The 18,503-nt window shown below is 40.8% G+C and overlaps 1 protein-coding gene across 1 annotated transcript; it reads right to left on the bottom strand.

The window, feature by feature from the left end:
• Window positions 1-1,013: 1,013 nt before the first annotated feature.
• acin1a (apoptotic chromatin condensation inducer 1a) lies at window positions 1,014-18,209 on the bottom strand. The gene is made up of 18 exons (XM_079243683.1): window positions 18,058-18,209; window positions 16,610-16,675; window positions 16,347-16,458; window positions 14,277-14,332; window positions 11,069-14,101; window positions 10,242-10,394; window positions 8,117-8,202; window positions 7,516-7,573; window positions 5,778-5,817; window positions 5,478-5,620; window positions 4,826-4,969; window positions 4,451-4,646; window positions 3,978-4,123; window positions 3,126-3,233; window positions 2,919-3,026; window positions 2,536-2,830; window positions 2,362-2,453; window positions 1,014-2,282 (listed from the first exon to the last, which is right to left on the bottom strand). The coding sequence occupies exons 1-18, from the start codon at window positions 18,193-18,195 to the stop codon at window positions 1,932-1,934; spliced, it is 5,325 nt and encodes a 1,774-aa protein (XP_079099809.1). The 5' UTR covers window positions 18,196-18,209; the 3' UTR covers window positions 1,014-1,931.
• Between the last annotated feature and the right edge of the window lie 294 nt (window positions 18,210-18,503).

The raw sequence follows: 18,503 nt of genomic DNA, 5'->3' as shown, positions 1-18,503 counted from the left end.
CCTGCTCTAGAGGATGTGCTTATAATTCCACCGTACAGTTTCCACCTAAAACACACACACAAAAAGCTGCAACATGGTTAAAGTAGATGCAGCAAAAACAAAAATAAAAAAGCTGGTTGCACATCCAGCTGTGATATTGTTGGGAGTATCAGATCATGTAGATCTTGAGGTTTTTCTGTAGAGATTCTACATTATTAAAGCTCCTTTCCTAGACTGACATGCATTTATATGAAAGCCACAACAGAAGCAAATCAGAGATGTTTATAAGCTTCCTGCACATCCAAAATATCCGAACTAAAAAATGGAATTTTCCTTTAACTTTGGAGCTCACAAGAGCCTAGATCTTTGAAAATCTTGTCAACATAAATGATTTTCTTATCTGATCCTCAGCCACGCTGTTTCATGTTGAAACTGGGGACATTGGGAAATGTTGGCACCGAAGGTCCTTGCAGAGTCCGGACATCAAGTTGCATCAGGGCAGAAAAATGTTCTGCTCAGCGACCATAGGGCTGTAATTACAGAGGAGCAGTGCTGAGCTTTGCAGGATCGACGTCAAGAGCAGAGAGATGGACCGGGGCAACCGAAGAGGGAAGACAGCAAATGCATCATTTATAAGAAACTGAATCTGACGAATCTTTAAAAAAAAAAAAAAAAAACACAAAGATGGTAAAAAGGCCACACACTACCAACTGAGATGACAAAGACAGGATTCACTTCCTTACCACTGGACTGGGGGAAAGGGGAATTTCACAGCTGTTTGCATATTTTACATGTCTTTGGGAATATTTATAATCAATGTCATTTGAGCACATTTAAGGGTTTTACGTCAGATTCAGTGAGTGGGCAAATGCGGCATGACTGACCCCTTGTGGAGCATCAGCAACTTTTGCAGTAGTTTGTTGAATATTTCATTAGAAAACATGAAATCCTCTTCATGGGGATTTGGAAAAGAAACAATCATTTCAAACTTCAATTTCTTTTTTATTATTTTTACATTCACCACTGATAGGCGTACTCAAAGAAATAAAAAAAAAAAAGCAAAAAAAAAGCAAAAACAAAACGTACTAAAATGATAAAATAACTATTAAAAAAAACAATATTAAAACCATTGGTAAGAACTCATAATGCAATCTCCCCTCTCAGGCCTGTACTGACTACAGGGTAAGAGTACTGGAGGCAGGGAAAAAAAAGAAGAGGGGGGGCGGGTTCAATGGGGACATAAGTATAACTTGTGTCGTATGCGAGATTCTCCCACGGAGAATCAAATTGTCTCTAAAACAGAGAAAGAACACTGCATTGCCTTAGTAGTTATTACACGCTTAGTGAAAATACCCCAGAGCTGCCTCATTTAAAGACATGATTTTGAATAATCTTATAGGTCTGTACAAAATGCCAAACACACCGATTCCAATATTTTCGGACTTCTCCAAGCATCTGCACAGAGGACCGAGTTTCTTTTCTGGCACACCTGGCAGGAGTAGCCTTGTACTACATGCATCAACAAAAGGATTCCTCACCAAACTGCAGAGAGTTTACAACAGAGGCGTCAAATGATTGCAACTCATTATTGGCATCTACACTTTGGAGCAGATGGGGAACGTTGGGGTAAATAATCAAAATAGTCCACGGTGCCTAACTGCTTGGCAGTCCGGACAAAAGCCGAAGGAGGGGGGAGAAAAGGAAAACAAAGAAGCCGAATGTATGAAGAAAAATATATCAAACTTGGACATGAGCGAGACATACAGCACTCTGAGAAACAACACTGCAAAAATCATGGTCCCCTTAAGCAAGACTGCTGTAGATGTGCTTTAAAAAAAGTGAACATTTGAGAGAAGGAGATGACATCAGTTGGTCCTCTGTTGGGTCTTAGTTGTGACAAAGTACATGTAGTGAAAGGCAAATGGAGCAGGGTGGTCTCCAGGACAGTCCCATCAGCGCTTCCTCTCTCTTGGTTCGCTGCGGCTGCGTGAACGTCGGCCCATCCCGCTGCCCCCCGGTCTACTATGGTAGCCATCCCTGCGTTTGTCATTCTCCCGCTCCCTCTCCCTGTTTCGCTCTCTGTCCCTGTTCCTGTCTCGTTCTCGTTCTCTTCCTCGGTCTCTGTCCCTCTCTTTTTCCCGGTCCTTGTCACCCTCACTCCGGTCTCCTGTTGTGGCACCTGTAGCTTTCATCCTCTCCTTACGCTCCTCCTCCTTTTTCTTCTCCTCCTCCTCTTCTAGCTCTTTCCTTCGCTTCTCACGCTCCTTCATCCGTTCTGCTCTGGCGGCTTCCCGCTGAAGGTACTGAAACAAAGACAGGTACATGAGTTTCAGATCCAAACCCAGGCGTAAATGTTCTGCCACAAACAGATCTGCATCTCACCTGCTCCTCTGTAAGTGGAAGCCAGTAGATGCAAGGAGCTGCTTTAGTTTTGCGGAACAAGTCATCAAGCAGCTTTGCAGGGGGATCCTCAGCTGTTTCACCAGAGAAAACAGAGTATTTAACAAAAAGATCAAGAATCGAACATGCAATGGACACTTTATCTCCATGTCTTACTCTTCTTCTCCTTGCTCTTCCCCCTCTCCTTTCGCCGTCTCTCTCTGGAGCGTGACCTTCGGGGTCCTCCTTCCTTCTCTTCTCCGGATTTCCCAAACTCTTTGACCTTGTCGCGATCCCACTCCCGCTCTGCTCGGGCCCGCTCTCTACGCTCCATCTCACGCTCGCGTTCAGCCCACTGGTCACGATCAGGGAGAAGAGAGGGTATGCCTGATGTTCGTGCACGTCCAGAAGCGGACCCCTGTTCATCTCCTCCGGGTCTGACGGCTGCACCCAAGCCTTTATGAAAGTCCAACTGTGAAGAACAGATACATTACATGGGGATAAGCATTGTTGAAAAGCATTGTGGGTGTAAAAAAAGAAAAAGACTGATAAAGACTTACCTCATCTTGCTGGCAGAAGTCAACACTGAGGACTTTTGGGTTGCTCTGAGGCCATTTAACTCCATGAAGAGCTGCTCGTGTAGCGACTGCCCCGTCTATGCTCGAGTACTAAAAACCAAAATGAAAGATGGTGCACCGTGAAGAAACTTACACAGCAATCCAGTTCACTTTCAGTCCCGGCTATAAGAAGGGCTCATGATAACTTACAGTGACGTAGCAATGGGATTTGATTTTATCGATCCAGAAGCCTTCTTCAACCAAAGTGCCGGTTCTGCTGAGAAGCTCCTTGAGCTGCCCGAGTGTGAATGGCCTCACCTGAAAAGTGTTTAACAGTTTTTCACTAAAACTATGATCAAGGCAGAGACAACTGGACATATCAATCTAATGATATTCAGATGAAAAAAAAAAAACATAAAAAAACAAGTAAAACACCTGAACAGATAAGGTAAGGAAATGAAAATAGCTTTGTGTGTAAAACCTTGAGTTCTGCCAGTTTCTGGATTTCAGGTGGTTATGTTTTATTCCTCTCACTGAAAAGGGTGATGAAAGGTTGTTCCACATCGAAAAAAATTTCCAATTACTGCGCTTCTAGTCTGAACACTGTTACTTTCTGTGTCTGCTATTTAGTACCATTTCTGGTGAAACATGTTTAAACACTTAAACTAAAAGCACTCAGAGCTCCGCCAAGCTATTTTTTGTGCGTTTTCGTCCCAATGATTATGAGCAATTCTTTTTAGTTAGAAGTTTTAATGGCAAAATTATCCCTGGCTCATCAAAAGTGAAGATTCCTTTTATTATTTCTGTGTTCAGACAGTGATCCGGATTACTCCAAAAACTTGTTCCTTAGTCCATTTCTAACATTTCCTAAAAGTTGAATCAAACTTCAGCCAAAACCCTTCGAGCTATATTGCTAACAGATATAACTCTCCAAGTTGGGAAATTTCAGTTGCACTGGGAGGATTGGGCTACCATGGGTACAGTTGGATATCAGTTGGATATCAGTGCAAATGACTGTATCATTACAATGAAGCTTAATGCCAGTAAGGACTGGTTTCTCACCAGGTTGCAAACATGAACGATATTTGAGACATTCCCTCGAGGTGGCGAAGGCTGTCGGGCCGTGCGAACAGGATCATCGATTGTGATTGAAACTCCCATTTTCTGCTGGCTGATGGAGCGACGGATGAGGGTGTCACTTGGTGTCACTACAACAAAGAATGGTTAACACAATACTTTATATCCATATTTTTTAAATGTTTATGTTAAATTAGAGAAAAACAAAATAACTTTATGGTCATCATTACAACATTTATTATCTTTCCTTAAGTTTTTTTTTTGTTGCTTTTTTCTTGTTTCACAATCAGCACTAAGCTCAGTTTTGGTATTAAAGACAGTTTTGATATCATGTTACTTTGTCATAGAAACTTGTAAAAAGGTGCCTTAATGCTACTTCAATGTCCATGTAACAGGTCAGGAAATATTTTTGATAGATGCAACGCTAAATACGAAACATATTTCGGTAGGTAAATTACCAGTGTTGACGTCTACATCATGGCTGGTATGTGTTGGGGACTGGGTTTCCTGCGCTCCAGGGATGATTGTGTCCATCTGCTCTTCATTGGACTTTACTCTTGTTTGGTCATCTCTGATATCCTCTTCCTCCAGCTCTTCATGCCTGCTCCTCTTTGCCTCTTTCTGTCCATTTTCTTGGCTTTCTGAATGCACCACCTTGGAGAGTGAGAAATATAAAGAAACAACATCAACAAATTAGATTAAAATTAACAAAACAAACAAAAAACTGACATTCGCCAACAAATTAGAAAACAAAAAAACCCTGACATTTGCCACTTTAAAGTGTGAAGTCTAGCTCTTCATTATTAATTTCAGAGTAAGAGCAGCAAGCTAACCTGTGTGACCGTGCGTCGGATCTGAAGGTCCTGGTCAGCATGCTCCAGATCTTCGTTCTCTGCATCAGAGAGAGGAGTTTCCTCAGGGTGTAGGTCCACTACTGCCTCTGGGCCTAAACATGGCCGGATGTCAGGAATCAGAGACTGTAGGCAATGAATGAAAAAACAAAGGATTGTTTTGTTAAAGTGTTAGTCAAGTTTCAGCATTCACAGTGGGACGACTAACAACATGAAGAAAGAGATTTCCAGGGACATATCCAGGAATTTTTTAAACCCAGAATTTATTTACTTTTTGAGGTTGCATTTCCACTTCAAAGTTCAGACGACCTCGCTATCCTTCCAAGTCTCAAATGATCAAAACTCAGAGTTAAATTAGCTGAAGTAAAATAAATCTGAACTACACACCAGCTTAATCATGGACGTTTGTAATTCTGCAACTTTATTCCACCTGCCCATCATGTATTCTGGAGAATCTGAAAAGTCCCAACGTTCTACTACATGTATGCTTCAAGGAAAGTTTACAATTTTAGGTAAGGGAGGTAAGGTTTTCTTTTACCTGGGTAAGGTTGAACAGAGCTCAGATAAGTTTGAAAAAAGTCCCTTCATAGGAAAAGGGGATGAGGTGTTGTACGTCTTAGTCTGCTGTGACTACCTTCAGTGAATCAGTGGTGATGCTGATAGAAGGTTTCTTGGCAGTGACAGCTGTGCTGGAACCCCATCTCCTTTTGCGACCGGCCACAGTCCCAGATTCCGGTTCAGCCTCCGCACTGCCAGGTCCTGGTGATGATTTACTACCTGGAAAACATGATAATGTACAATATATAATATATACAGATTTCGATCTGAAAATGTCAACAATTCATGATGCTGACAGTGAAAATCTTAAATTTGGAAGACAAACTAACTAGTAACAGCTGCTGATAAAGAGGTGGAGGTTGGTGGGTATACTCACAGCTAAGAGAAATCCTACGCGATGAGAAGGCTTTTGGTGTCTGAAACACAAAGAAATGAGAACAACCCAGCATACACGGGGAAGATGAGAGGCAGGCACTAGAAGCAGGGATGAATAAAGTCAGGTGGGTGGAACAGTAGAACAACAACTGGAAAGGGAACAAATAAAGACTGAGAATTGACGGCAGAAACTGCTGTGTAAGGTCTCATTTTAGATTCATGGCCACTGAATTTAATGTGCTCATTTAACACATTTAATAGGTTTCATGATCAAATTCATGAAAATAATTTCTCTAAGATTAAAATGCTGCAGCTTCTTAAATGAAGCTTTGGTGGAAATAATAGTTTGCATTACAGAATATCCCCACAGATGGGTTGACCAAGTATCTCAATACTAAAAACACAATACTTGGATCAGACAACACTCAGAAAAACCTTTCCATAGCTTCTTCTCCCACCAACAACTTCAATAAATATAAAAGATCTCCTAAAAAACAGAATATTTGCTAAATCTACTTGTTCCCTGATAACACTGATACCTGATTCTTACTGGTTTGGATATGGCCCAATCAGGACTGCATGTACTGTTTCTAGGCAACAAGGGTCCAATCAGTGGTGGCTGAGGTGTTTGGAGGGAAATCTGAAAGCTTGACTGGCAGGACGGTTCAATTGTTCTCTTGGGTAAGGGCCTTGAAATGTTTTTGCCAAAGGTCTTTTGTCCTCACACGTTTCGGCATAAAACATTTTGGTGAAAAATGTTTTCAGGCTCGTAAGAACAGAGAAACAATGAGAGTCCAATTAGATGAAAACCAGATGATGCATGCCGTTGTCGGTGTGTACACCAATCCAAAATGATGATGTTCGTGTTTGGTTGCAAGATAAGACAGTCACAAAGAATGAAAAATCTGACAATGGCTTATGTATAAAGTCCTTCTTCAATTGAAAAAAAAAAAAGAAAAAAAAAAACCTGTATCCACACACGAGGAAATGTCCTTTCATCCTGCTCTAGTTCATAATCCACTGTCTGTATGACCAAAAACAGTGAAAAAACCAAGTCTTTAAATTGACTTGATGGAAGAAGCCTTCCTTGCTTGCGATCTTTGAAGTTTATCAAAGCAAAAAGCCATATTAGTTGCCATGAGACAAGAGGTGGACAATACTGACAGGCCAGCCTCTTCTTCAAATGCTCTGGTCCAATTAATAGCTCTTTCCAGATATATCAATGAACTCATGTGCCAGCCTTTGTTGCCAAGGATATTCCTCTGCTGCTGGGGGGTTTGTCTGTGGATTCTTGGGGTAAGTGGAACAGATGCAGATGTAGTTGTAGAAGTGGCAGAGGTAGTATGCAGGTACCAATAGGGGCAATGAAAGAGGCAAGAGCACCTTTATTACAAAGCAATCATTTTGAATTTTAAATATCAGCGACAGTGAAATAAAACGCCTTTGCTGTTGCCTATGGCAGTATCAACAACCAGATGACAAATATAATTTCCTTCTACCATTTGGAAAAAGGGCTTAATGAACTGTCTTTTATGGAAAAACTTTAAAAAAAAAAAAAAAAAGGGGATACAACATCATATTTATTATACTAATTATTAAGTTAGCACAGGGTGATTAAAAAACGTCAACTATCAATCAAAAATTATTCAAAAAAAGCACAACATGGTCCATCTATTGATGTCCTCAATTATTGACAGTTTTCAAAAATCAGGTGATTTGTGACCCCCCGTGTGACTTACCTCCTCACTGGTCTCTGAAAGCTTCTCAGGATCTGCCATGGCAGTGTCCTTCACTTGCCTGCACAGTGTTAAACCCACATAATATCAGGAAACAAGATAAGCAGAAAAAGATCATTAGTATGTGCAGGTCAGAGATGTACACCCCATATATGCACCTGGCATATTAACTCATGTCAAGTGACTTGGAGCAGGGACACACTAAAAACCTGTAGGACTGAATTGAGTAGCCCTGTCTGCAGTCCTTGTCCTTACAGAGTCCATCAAGACTCCACTTCACAAATAAATGCCCACATAGTTATGTGATCCTTGTGGATGTGCATGTGACATCAACTCCTTCTGTAAGGAGACCGTGTTCCTGGCTAAAACAAAGCATGCTGACTCTGCTGTTGCCAGAACAACTGTCACATTTTCTCCTCCCTCTATCTCCCCTAAATACTCTCCTTTTATGTCAGCTGTTATGAAAACAATTTCAGATAGTCTGTCATTTCTATCTTTTTGTGAAATCATTGTAAATAAAAACAAAACCAGACTTATTGCATAAAAGTCTTGAAGGTATCTTATAAATTCTCATTTTAATCACAGAAAAGACAGAAAGTCAGACCTTTGTTTGTCTTTTTCTTCTTCCTCCTGGTTGTCCTTCCTCTTTCGGTGTGGATCATCACTGGTTGCTGCTTCAGTGAAAAGTTTCTAAAAATTTAAAAGAGCAGAAATGTATTTTTCTAAACCAAGTGAAAATTGACATATGATCGTTTTGAGAATTCTGCTAAATACAAAGGTCTGGAGCATCAACCAATAGGTGAATCCTTTACCTATTATTTCTCACATGAAAAACATTTCCATCATACAGAAAGACAAATCCTCTGTATGAAGGACAGATCCTGTCCTGTTCTACAGAGAATCATTTACACACACAGATCTGGAAAACCACATCATTGAACCCAGTTTTAATGAAAGCATCCAAGAACAGCTCTGATAAAAACATATCCTCCTCAGGATCATCATAGCCAAGATGCTCTTGGGGTGCATTTACATCAGGATAATTCACTAGATTCAGTCCAATTAGGGACTCGGCTCAGTCAATGGGGGGTGTATCCATGCGGACTGAGATAACATTCATGCTGCATTTTGGTCAAAAGAGCCAAACCATTAGATTAATTTAATAGGGCTGGGCGATTAAATGGATTTTAATCTCAATTACCATCTGGGTTTTCAACGATCATAAAAAATAAAAGGGTGCGATAACTTTTCTCTGAGCAGTTTTCTCTCCTGCTGTCTTCAGCTGCTAATCGAGCGTCACTGTCATTGCAGCGCTGTGCTGTAAACTCCTCCCACAGCCGCTTTGGTTTCATTCAGACACTGTTGCCAACTTGGCGACTTTCCAAACAATCCTAAAGACGTTGTTTAAAAGCAACTGTCTAATGTTAACTATATTCATGTTGTTAAAGGTAATGGATAATTGTGTTAAATAATCGAGATCTCAATATCAGTCAAAACAATCGTGATTATAATTTTTGCCATAATCAAGCAGACCTATAATATATCCCCATTCCCACCAAAGGTGGCGCTGCACCAGTATTTTGCGAAGAAGAGGACAAGACCAGAGTGACGAAAGAAACCCCACTTGCGAGTTAAACATGAAGACGAATCTGCTTTGGGTTTCTTACTTTTTAACAACTTCTACACAACTGCAAATGCCATCACACTGCATTCAGTGTGGTGCTATAGCTTCATATTGTACATAGTGAATTTAAAGCTACAATTTCAGCTGGCAAATCCCGACTCCTCGCGTTCATGTAGATGTTTAACTAATATTTGGTCCGTACCAAAAGCAACAATGAATCCAAGACGCAACTTCTTCTTGGAAGCATAACTCACAGTCTTATATTTCTGCCTAAACTCCAAGTTCTCAGTATGACTGATGGGATCCGGCATCAAAGCAAACCGAAAGCATAAACTTCACAGCATAAATTACATTATCTACACCAGTTCCAACACCTCCAGGACACATGTAAGTAGTCCCTCCTCTAACGGGGCAGATCATCTTTTGTGGCATGTTAAAGCTTGTTGTCATCATGTTATGGCTGACTGGTGTATACATGTGATTTGTTATTCTGTGATTTTTTTTAGGGCAAATTCCAAGAATTATTATTTAGACCTCATATTTGGTATAATCTAATTTAATCAATGAGTCTACAAATCATTTTTAAATTACATTTACTCACATACCTAATTTGAAAAACCAACCAAATGAAATAATAAAATTTTAAAAGGCAAGTTTCCACATTAAAGTACAGTGCAGTAATACTGTATTCACTTATTATGGAAAATTGATTATTTTTCTGTCAAATGATAAATTATCACTTTCAGCTCTATCACGAAAAAACATCATCATACATTAAGCAGTACAAAAAAGGGATAAACAGATGGATGCATTAAAAAAAAAAAAATCACATCAAATTAACGGATGTACAGCAGCAACAGAACAAAGGATATTAATGTTGAATGCTTATAAGGGAAGGTTAAAATAAACTGTACAACACATTTAGGAACTAACATGTTGAAGCCACTTGATTAAACCTCAGCCAGTCTTGTGAACAACTGGATTTTAACTAAAATATTTTCACAACTGGGATATCTATGTAACTGCCATGTTTTGGTAAGTTCAGAAAACACTTTATTCCCGCAGCATGTAGCTATTTTGGAGCATTTACCTAAAAACCACTGACCTTAGAGTGACTGTCTCCAACAGCAGTTTTACTCCTCTCAAGAGACATCTCCTTTTTGCACTGGGAGGCGTTAGGGCTCTCTTTTAACCCCTCAACCTGAGTCTCTGTTGTGTCCATGTGCACCGATGACGAATCCCTGCTACGTTTCTCCTCCTTAATGATAGAGAACACAAATAAATGTAACATTTAAGCACTGAACCAATAATATACAATGCCTGCATGGAAGTGGAGCAGATTTTACAGTGACATCATACTCATTCAATAGATAATGTGATTTATAACATACTCATAAGAAGGCCAAATCATTGCTCAGTTATTATAATTTAAGTGATTTCATTTCCACTCAATTGAAGTCAATCAGTGTTTGGGGCATTTGGGTGATTTGACTGACTGACTGACTGACACACACACTCACTCACTCACTCTCACACACATACATATATGTAATATAGCTGTATAAATAAAAGGGCTGTGACGATATGCTTTCATCCCGATCCGATTATAACGATTCTTCAATAGTGCTGATTTTTGTAGACTTGAAACAAAAAAAATGTCCAAAACATTTTTTGCTCATCAATTTCATGATTTCGATTGGGGAAAAAACAACACAGTAGCCAGATCATCATTCAGTTGTAATGCCCAAAAAGACAAGTAAAAAGATAATTAAAAACAATTTTAAAAATGACAAAAAAATTTTAATGCATTATTTTTATTTATTTGACAAAAAAAATCTATTTTACAAAAACAAACAAAAAAAAAATATATATATATTCATCTGTGTGTTTGTTGGTCAGGAAGGAACTAAAACCTAAGGCTGTATGACTTACCTTTCTGCCTCTAGAGGAGGAATCTTGTGAAGATGTGGACGACCCAGATGATCGTGAAGATGAGGACCCAGAGTCTGATTCTGATGAAGACGAGTCATGGGACGATGATCTTCGTCTTGCTCGTTTCTCTTCTTTCTTTACATCCCCAGGCTGTGAAGAACTCTTACTTTCATCCACCACTTTTGGTCTTTTGATGGTCTCCCTGGCAAACCTTTCGGTCTTTGCTGGAACTGTTTGTTCCTTCTCAAACCTTCTGACTCTTTCTTTGGGATCCTGGTCCAGTGCAATTTTATTAGTGTTCTTCTTCTCCTCAGACGGGGTCCCTGCAGTTCCCGCTGACACAGTAGCTTCCTGATTTGCCAGGGTCTGTGGATCTTCCTGGTCAGTGGAGGATCGTTTTCCTATTGGCTGTTCTCCAACACTGGTAGGTGAGGTGACAGATGAGGCCTGAGGCTGGGGGCTATCAGAAAATTTACGGGGCCGCTTAATACCCAAAGGAGCGGATGGGGATGTGAGCTGGACTGGGGAGTCCCTTAAGAACCGGAACTTCTTAAATGATGAGTGTGGTGACAGAGGCGTTGCATCAGACTCTGCGCCATGGGCTTCACTCTGGGACACTGGAGCACGGACATCTTCCTGCTCTCCTGCCTCTGTCGATGAGTTTCTAGCTGGTCCTGTAGAGAGGGGGGGAGGAGTGGGCAGGGGAGTGAGACCAACCTCACGGCCATGTTTGGATGGAGAGAGGTAGCTCTCCTTTTCAGCCATCTTAAACCTCTCTTTCTCCTCTACCAATGCCCTTTCCTGCTCCTCCTTGGCTTTTTCTTTCTCCAAACTTTCCTGTTCAAGAGCTCTCTCCTTCTCCTTCCTTTCATTCTCCAGCTTCTCCTGCTCAAGAGCTTTCTCTTTTTCTAGCTGTTCTTTCCTCTCCTTCTCAGCTCTTTCCTTCTCCATCCTCTCCCGTTCCAGAGCTGCCTCCCTCTCTGCCTTCTCTTTTTCCTCCTGTTCTCGCCTTTCTCTCTCTTTTCGCTCCTGCTCCAGAGCTCGCTCTCTTTCAGCTCTCTCTTTTTCCCTTCTCTCCAACTCCAACTTCTCTTGTTTTAAAGCATTTTCTCTTGCAATCCTCTCTTCCTCCAAGGCCTTTTCTCTTGCAATTTTCTCTAGCTCTGCAGCTTTTTCACGCTCTAGTCTCTCTTGCTCCAAAGCCTTCTCCCTTTCTATTCTCTCAAGCTCCAGAGCTTTTTCCTTCTCAATCCTTTCCTTTTCCTGCCTCTCTCTTTCCAGGGCTTTTTCTCTCTCAATCCTTTCCTTTTCCTGCCTCTCCTTTTCCAGAGCTTTTTCTCTCTCAATCCTTTCCTTTTCCTGCCTCTCCTTTTCCAGAGCCTTTTCTTTTTCAATCCTTTCCTTTTCCAGAGCTTTTTCTCTCTCAATCCTTTCCTTTTCTTGCCTCTCTTTTTCCAGAGCCTTTTCTTTCTCAATCCTTTCCTTTTCCAGAGCCTTTTCTTTCTCAATCCTTTCCTTTTCCAGAGCCTTTTCTTTCTCAATCCTTTCCTTTTCCAGAGCCTTTTCTTTCTCAATCCTTTCCTTTTCCAGAGCCTTTTCTTTCTCAATCCTTTCTTTTTCCAGAGCTTTTTCTCTTTCAATTCTTTCTTTTTCCTTTTTCTCAGCCTCCAGAGCTCTCTCCCTCTCCAACCTCTCTTGCTCTAGAGCCCTTTCTCTCTCCAATGCCTTGGCTTTTTCTAGCTCCTTTGCCCTTTCCATTTCCTCCCTTTCCCGTTTTTCCCTCTCCTCTCTTTCTCTTTGCAAGCGTTCCTGTTCCAAAGCCCTCTTTCTTTCTAGCTCCTTCTGCCTTTCAAGCTCCAAGGCCCTCTCACGCTCCTCCTTCTCTCGAGCCAACGCTTGTTCCCTCTCCTGTCTCTCCTTTTCTAGAGCAAGTTCTCTTTCCCGCTGTAATGCCTTTTCCCGTTCTTCTCTTTCTAAGGCCTGCTGCTGCTCAAATCTCTCTCTCTCCAGAGCTTTCTCCCTTTTCTCTCGCTCCAGTGCAATGGCTCTTTCTCGTTCTTCCTCAGCTTCTCGTTCTTGCTCTAACTGTCTTAACTTTTCTTGCCTTTCAAGCTCAAGTGACTTTTCTCGTTCCATCTCAGACTCTCTGTCCCTCTCCTCTGCCGCAGTGGCCTTGAGCACACTCACAGGTACTTGGATATGGACCGAATGTGCTCCTGCGACACCCTGATGGGGGCCTGCAATCTTGGAAAATGGTACATGCCCTGCGGTGTTGGCTGTGTGAGTGATGGCAGATACCAGACCCTCTGGAGGCCCTCTGCCAGGGAACGATGTAGCTGAAGGTGAGCCGCTGTCCTGCCTATTGCCTTCCATTTCGATGCCATGCCAACCCGCTCCAGAAAAAGCACCCTCTGACTCCATTGTAAGTGCTAAAAGAGTCAGCGGGCCAGGCTTGCGCTCATTAGGTTCACTTCTTTGTGGCTCTGGGCTACTGCTGCGGCTGCCGCTGCTGGAGGAACCAGAGCTGGAGGTGCTGGGTGAATGCCTGGCTGGGGCAACATCAGGACTAGGTGGGCTCTGTTTAGGGGTGTCAGGTAAGGGAAATGATAACTCTGGAGGCGGGGAGGGAGGAGGTGTTGGCTGGCGGAGCTGAGGAGACAAAAGGGAAGGGATGTGTTGCTGCTGGGGTTGACGGGATGCACCAGACCTCTCCCTTGCTGTGGGCACTCTGGCTGGCTCTCTGAAGTTTCTCCGTCGAGCGCTGCTGTCCCAGTCATCATCATCACCATCCTCCTCTCCACCCTCGCTATCGTCATCGTCGCTGTCACCTGCTACTTCGCTGGATGCAGAACGCCGCTCTTGTCGTTGCTCACCACCAGGTACTCGCATGGCCACAGAACCGGAGGCTGGTGGACTGGATACATCTACCTCCTGGTTCATGTTACCTTGCCCTGCATTAACTGAACCAAACAAGCCCTCTCCATCAGAGGGGCCAGGTGGCTTGTGTTGGCCAGCTAACATAGGCGTGACATCCTGACCAGAAGAAAAAAAAAAAAAAAGGAAGTGAGACTTTTAGAGAGGACTGTGAAATTTTTTCTTATTTATAATTTTTGGGCACAATTATTACAAGCTTAACAGAATCAAATGAGTACAAACTCATAAAAAAATGTGTAACTATCAAATGTGGGAGAAAAACGGAGCAGCTAACCTGGGTAGGAGGAGGGCATGATGTCCTGTTGTTAACTTCTGTGTGGTCCTCTTGTTCTGTTTACAAAACAAAGAAATATAACATTTGCATCTGCAAACACTGAACTGTATGCATCATTTTATTTTTTGACAGGGACATAGCATAATAAAGCATGAAACAGCTTCTAAATATGCCAGATTTAACCAAAAAGCTAGCTTTCATTTGCTGTCCCTGTTGCCCCTGGCATAATATAGAGGTTCCCTGTACAAAAGTAACAGAAAAAATACAAATTAATAATCTAAAATCTGAAAATATTCACCAATTAATAAAACAAACACAATTCATAAGAACATTATTAAATTCAGACAAAACCACTAAATCAAAAAGCAAGACAACCTCACGGGAAAAAAGATGTACACGTAAAAACAAACACAAACAAAATGGCAGCAGCTGACAGAGGTTTCAATGTTGACAGGTTTGATGGCTGACGGTTTGAAATAAGACTTAAAAATAATAATTTTAGAATTACTTTCTTAATCCTAGAATGGAAAAAAAAAGAAAAAGTCACCATCTAGATTTAATTTGACAAACTGGTAAGAGCCTCCCATTGGATAATTATGCAAGATGGATAATAGTGTTCAACAACTTATTTAACCCTAAATAATGTTGTGAGAAATTTCTTATTTCTTTAAAAATCAATGTCAGAAGACACAATCTGTGGTTGTGGAAAGCATGTTAATGTTTCACAAGGGTCAAATCACTGGCATCCATTAGGCAAATAAAACTAAGAATACAGCAGATCAATCTGAAACTTGGTAAAGAATCATCCAACATAGTGGTGTGTATTTGCAAGAATCTGGCGATACGATGTGTATCACAACAGGGGCCAACAATACAATATATTGCAATATATCAGGATACTATAAGCAAGACAATATACTGCAATTTTTCTTTACTAGTTGTAAACACTGAACGCTGTTGCACGCCTAATATCAACTTACTGAATAACAACAGAAGATTTAAATTTCACTGCAGAATGAATAGAAACACTGATCTTTATGTAAAACATGAATAAAGAAATGAAAATCTGCCTCATCAGTATAGATCGGTTGTTTGATAAAAATCTATACAGTGCTTTTGAATTTCAATATAATATTGTCACACAAAATATTGGGATCAATATTTTCTCATACCCCTAATCCAATGCATTATTGACCATTATCTTAGAGCACTTGCACAATGTGAAGGGAAAGTACTGTACAGCCATAAGAAAACTACTTATCACTGAGGCTAAGAAAGAAAGAAAAAGCTTCAATTTGCTTGGGAGATTTGCTGTTTAAAGACTGGAGTTTATAGCAATGGAAGAAGGTCCTGTGGTCTGATGATTCACCCTTTTGCAGAGTGATGGGAGCATCAGGGTGAGAAGAAAGATAAACAAAGAGATGAAGCCATAGCATCATGTCTACTGTACAAGCCTGGGGGGGGGCAGTATTATAGTCTGGGGTTGCTGCAGTTGGTCAGATTTAGTTCAGCAACATTATGTGCTCAGAGAATGAGGCCAGCTGAATACCTCTGAACGAGCAGGTTATTCCTTAAGTGGATTTTTTTTCTTCCCTGATGGATTGGGTATATTCCAAGAAGAAAATGTCAGGATTCCCTGGGCTCAAATAGTATTTCAAGGACCATTAGACATAATTTTTTTACACATAGACTGGCCACCACAAAGTTTACACCATAACCCCCATAGAGAATCTCTTGAGTGTGTAGGAAAATACTTGTGTGTAGCCATCCTGACTCTCCCATCATCAATAGAAGAGCTTAGAGAAAAATCAATCCAAGTTGACAGAAATGAATTCTGTGTTGATCCAGAAGTTTATCTAAATGATGCCAAAGTGAATGTGTGCCATAATCAAAGCTAAAGGTGGTCCAACTAAATATTAAAGTCTCAATTTGTTTTGACAGGCAATGCATTTTTGCAGTATAAATTATTGAAGAAAAACAGTAAAATAAGTAAATAAAAGACCCTCCAGAGACATCATGAGAGCACTGGTGTGTTTGTACCCTGAGCATTGAGATATCCTGCGCACTTACCATTTGTTTCATAGGCTTCACGAGCCTCTCTCTCCAAACGCTGCCTCAGGAGCTCCTGTTGCTTTGCCAGATACTGCTTGATGAAACTGTTCTGGCTCATTTCTTCACCAATCTAAATACAAAGTGAAACAAAATAAGTCCAAGCAACTAAAACAAACTCTTGCAGATATTTAGAAGAACAGCTATTTTTATAATTACCAGGTTATAATTTAAAAGGCTTCAGTCTTTGAGATACTTGTCTTTTTTTCAACAAAGACTCTTACCTGAGAGTTTGGTTGCAGTCCAACATGAGCAGTGGATGTCCTCTGCAAATTCTCCAACATGAGAGCCTGTTATTGAGACCAAAATCTTCATTAATGTAGTATAAACAGCAGAAGGATATTCTTCTGGTTGCGTTACTTCATTTACCAGACCATGGTATAATACCTTTTAAACATGCCAGCAATTACTTCTATCATTTCAGTGAGCATAGAGTTTGTGTGACTTTGCAGGACACCAACATAATACGGCCATGTTGGTCAATGACAAATATTACTGATCGATACTGCCTTTCTTTACTTTTGAAAATTGCATTTTGCTGAATTGAAAAGCTTGCAATTGCGAGCAACCAGAAAGTTAAACGAAGACACGCACCAAATATTATTGGTCAGATTTAAATCTGAAATATTTTGCACATGGTGAATAATTCAACCATAATTGAAAAAGAAACTCTTAAATAATGCAAAACAAACGAGATGGGGAATAAACGGTACGTTTTAATAGAAAAACACTAAATTACACATTCCTTAATGTTGCATAATATCGAAATTAATACTTTTTAAAATCACCTCTCATTATTGTGTCAACTCTAAATGTAATATATATATATATAATGAGGCAGAAATCCTTGTGTGGATTTACCTTGCAAGAGCACGTCAACATGAGAATAAAAATCACTTGACTTGAATACAAATGTGGCTGGTTGGACAAATAAACTTTAAAAAGCGTCGCTTGTAAAGAAAATACTGATGCAAATACTTTTAGCATCGGTTATAGTGGAACTCAGGAGGACTGATTTGTGTTTAAAAAAAAAAAAAAAAAAAAAGTTAAAAAGATATCCAAACATTCACGGAGAAGGTTAAATATTTGTTGAAATGTAAACAAAGTTGTTCAAACTTGACCCATGACAGCTCACGTACCCAGGCGACCATTTCTAGATCTGACGAAACATGTCAGTTCAGATAAAATGCCTAAAATGACATTAACACTGTTAAAAGACATTAACGTGAAACAGCTTAACTAAAATAAAACACAATGCAACAATCACGCAGCAAAAAGTCATGCACATTAACTATTTTCACATCGTTTAAGGGCAACAAACATATCCTGCAATCCTCCCGCTAAGGCCAGCGATCAACTCACTGCGTTAGCCTGGGGAGCTAACGGGCTAACAGGACAACATCAAACAAACACACAGCTCACAACGAGATAATAACTTGGCTGAACTTCTGCCCTTCATCTGAGCTACACAGCTCTGCACAACCAAAAACGGTGCCTAACCACAACGCAATGCAAACGGGCATTTTCCAGAAGGATGCCAACCTCGAAAAGTCTTCTACCAGGCTCGGTGGGACCGGACTGAGTTGTCGGCCCTCGACAGCGAGCATCAGCCCGTCTCATCGTCAAGCTTAGCTCGCTGCAAGTCTGTTGGTTTTTCCACCTTAAATCTTACCCCTTTGAGTCTTTTAATGAGGGCATTCTTCTGTCCGCTTTTCGACAATCCCCTTTCCTCGAGAGCTGCTTTTAAGTCCGCCACTCGAAGGGACTGGAGCGGTCTCCCGTCCAGCGTTACGTCTTCGAGGTCCGCCATTTTCCGTTCCTCTAGTCAATTCCCAGCGAGAGCTACGCCTTCCAGTACGCTGCGTCATCAACGACGACTTCCGCCGCGCTGCGTCATCAACGACGACTTCCGCCATATCTAACGTCAAACTATGTTTTTCTTGCTCTATTATATATGATTGTATACTGAATGTATACTGGCATGTTCCATCTTTTATTACAATATAGGAAAATGAGAAAAAATGGGGAAAAAATGGAAAAAAAAAGAACGTTAAACTACTACTTCCTGAGGGAATGGCATCATTAACAATGGCAAATTCTCCAGGAGTAACAGGAAAA

This window comes from Telmatherina bonti, assembly GCF_933228915.1.
Source record: "Telmatherina bonti genome assembly, chromosome: 7".
Taxonomy (NCBI): domain Eukaryota; kingdom Metazoa; phylum Chordata; class Actinopteri; order Atheriniformes; family Telmatherinidae; genus Telmatherina; species Telmatherina bonti.
Note: the sequence above shows the minus strand (reverse complement) of the source record. Positions and strands in the feature narration are given on the sequence as shown.

Excerpts from the sequence above, each read along its gene's own strand:
- acin1a (XM_079243683.1), bottom strand. The coding sequence starts at position 18,195 with ATGGCGGACCTCGAAGACGTAACGCTGGACGGGAGACCGCTCCAGTCC. Across the intron at positions 2,831-2,918 it reads ACTTCTGCCAGCAAGATGAG|TTGGACTTTCATAAAGGCTT; the intron begins GTAAGTCTTTAT and ends TGTTCTTCACAG. Across the intron at positions 2,454-2,535 it reads GAAGAGCAAGGAGAAGAAGA|CTGAGGATCCCCCTGCAAAG; the intron begins GTAAGACATGGA and ends CTGGTGAAACAG.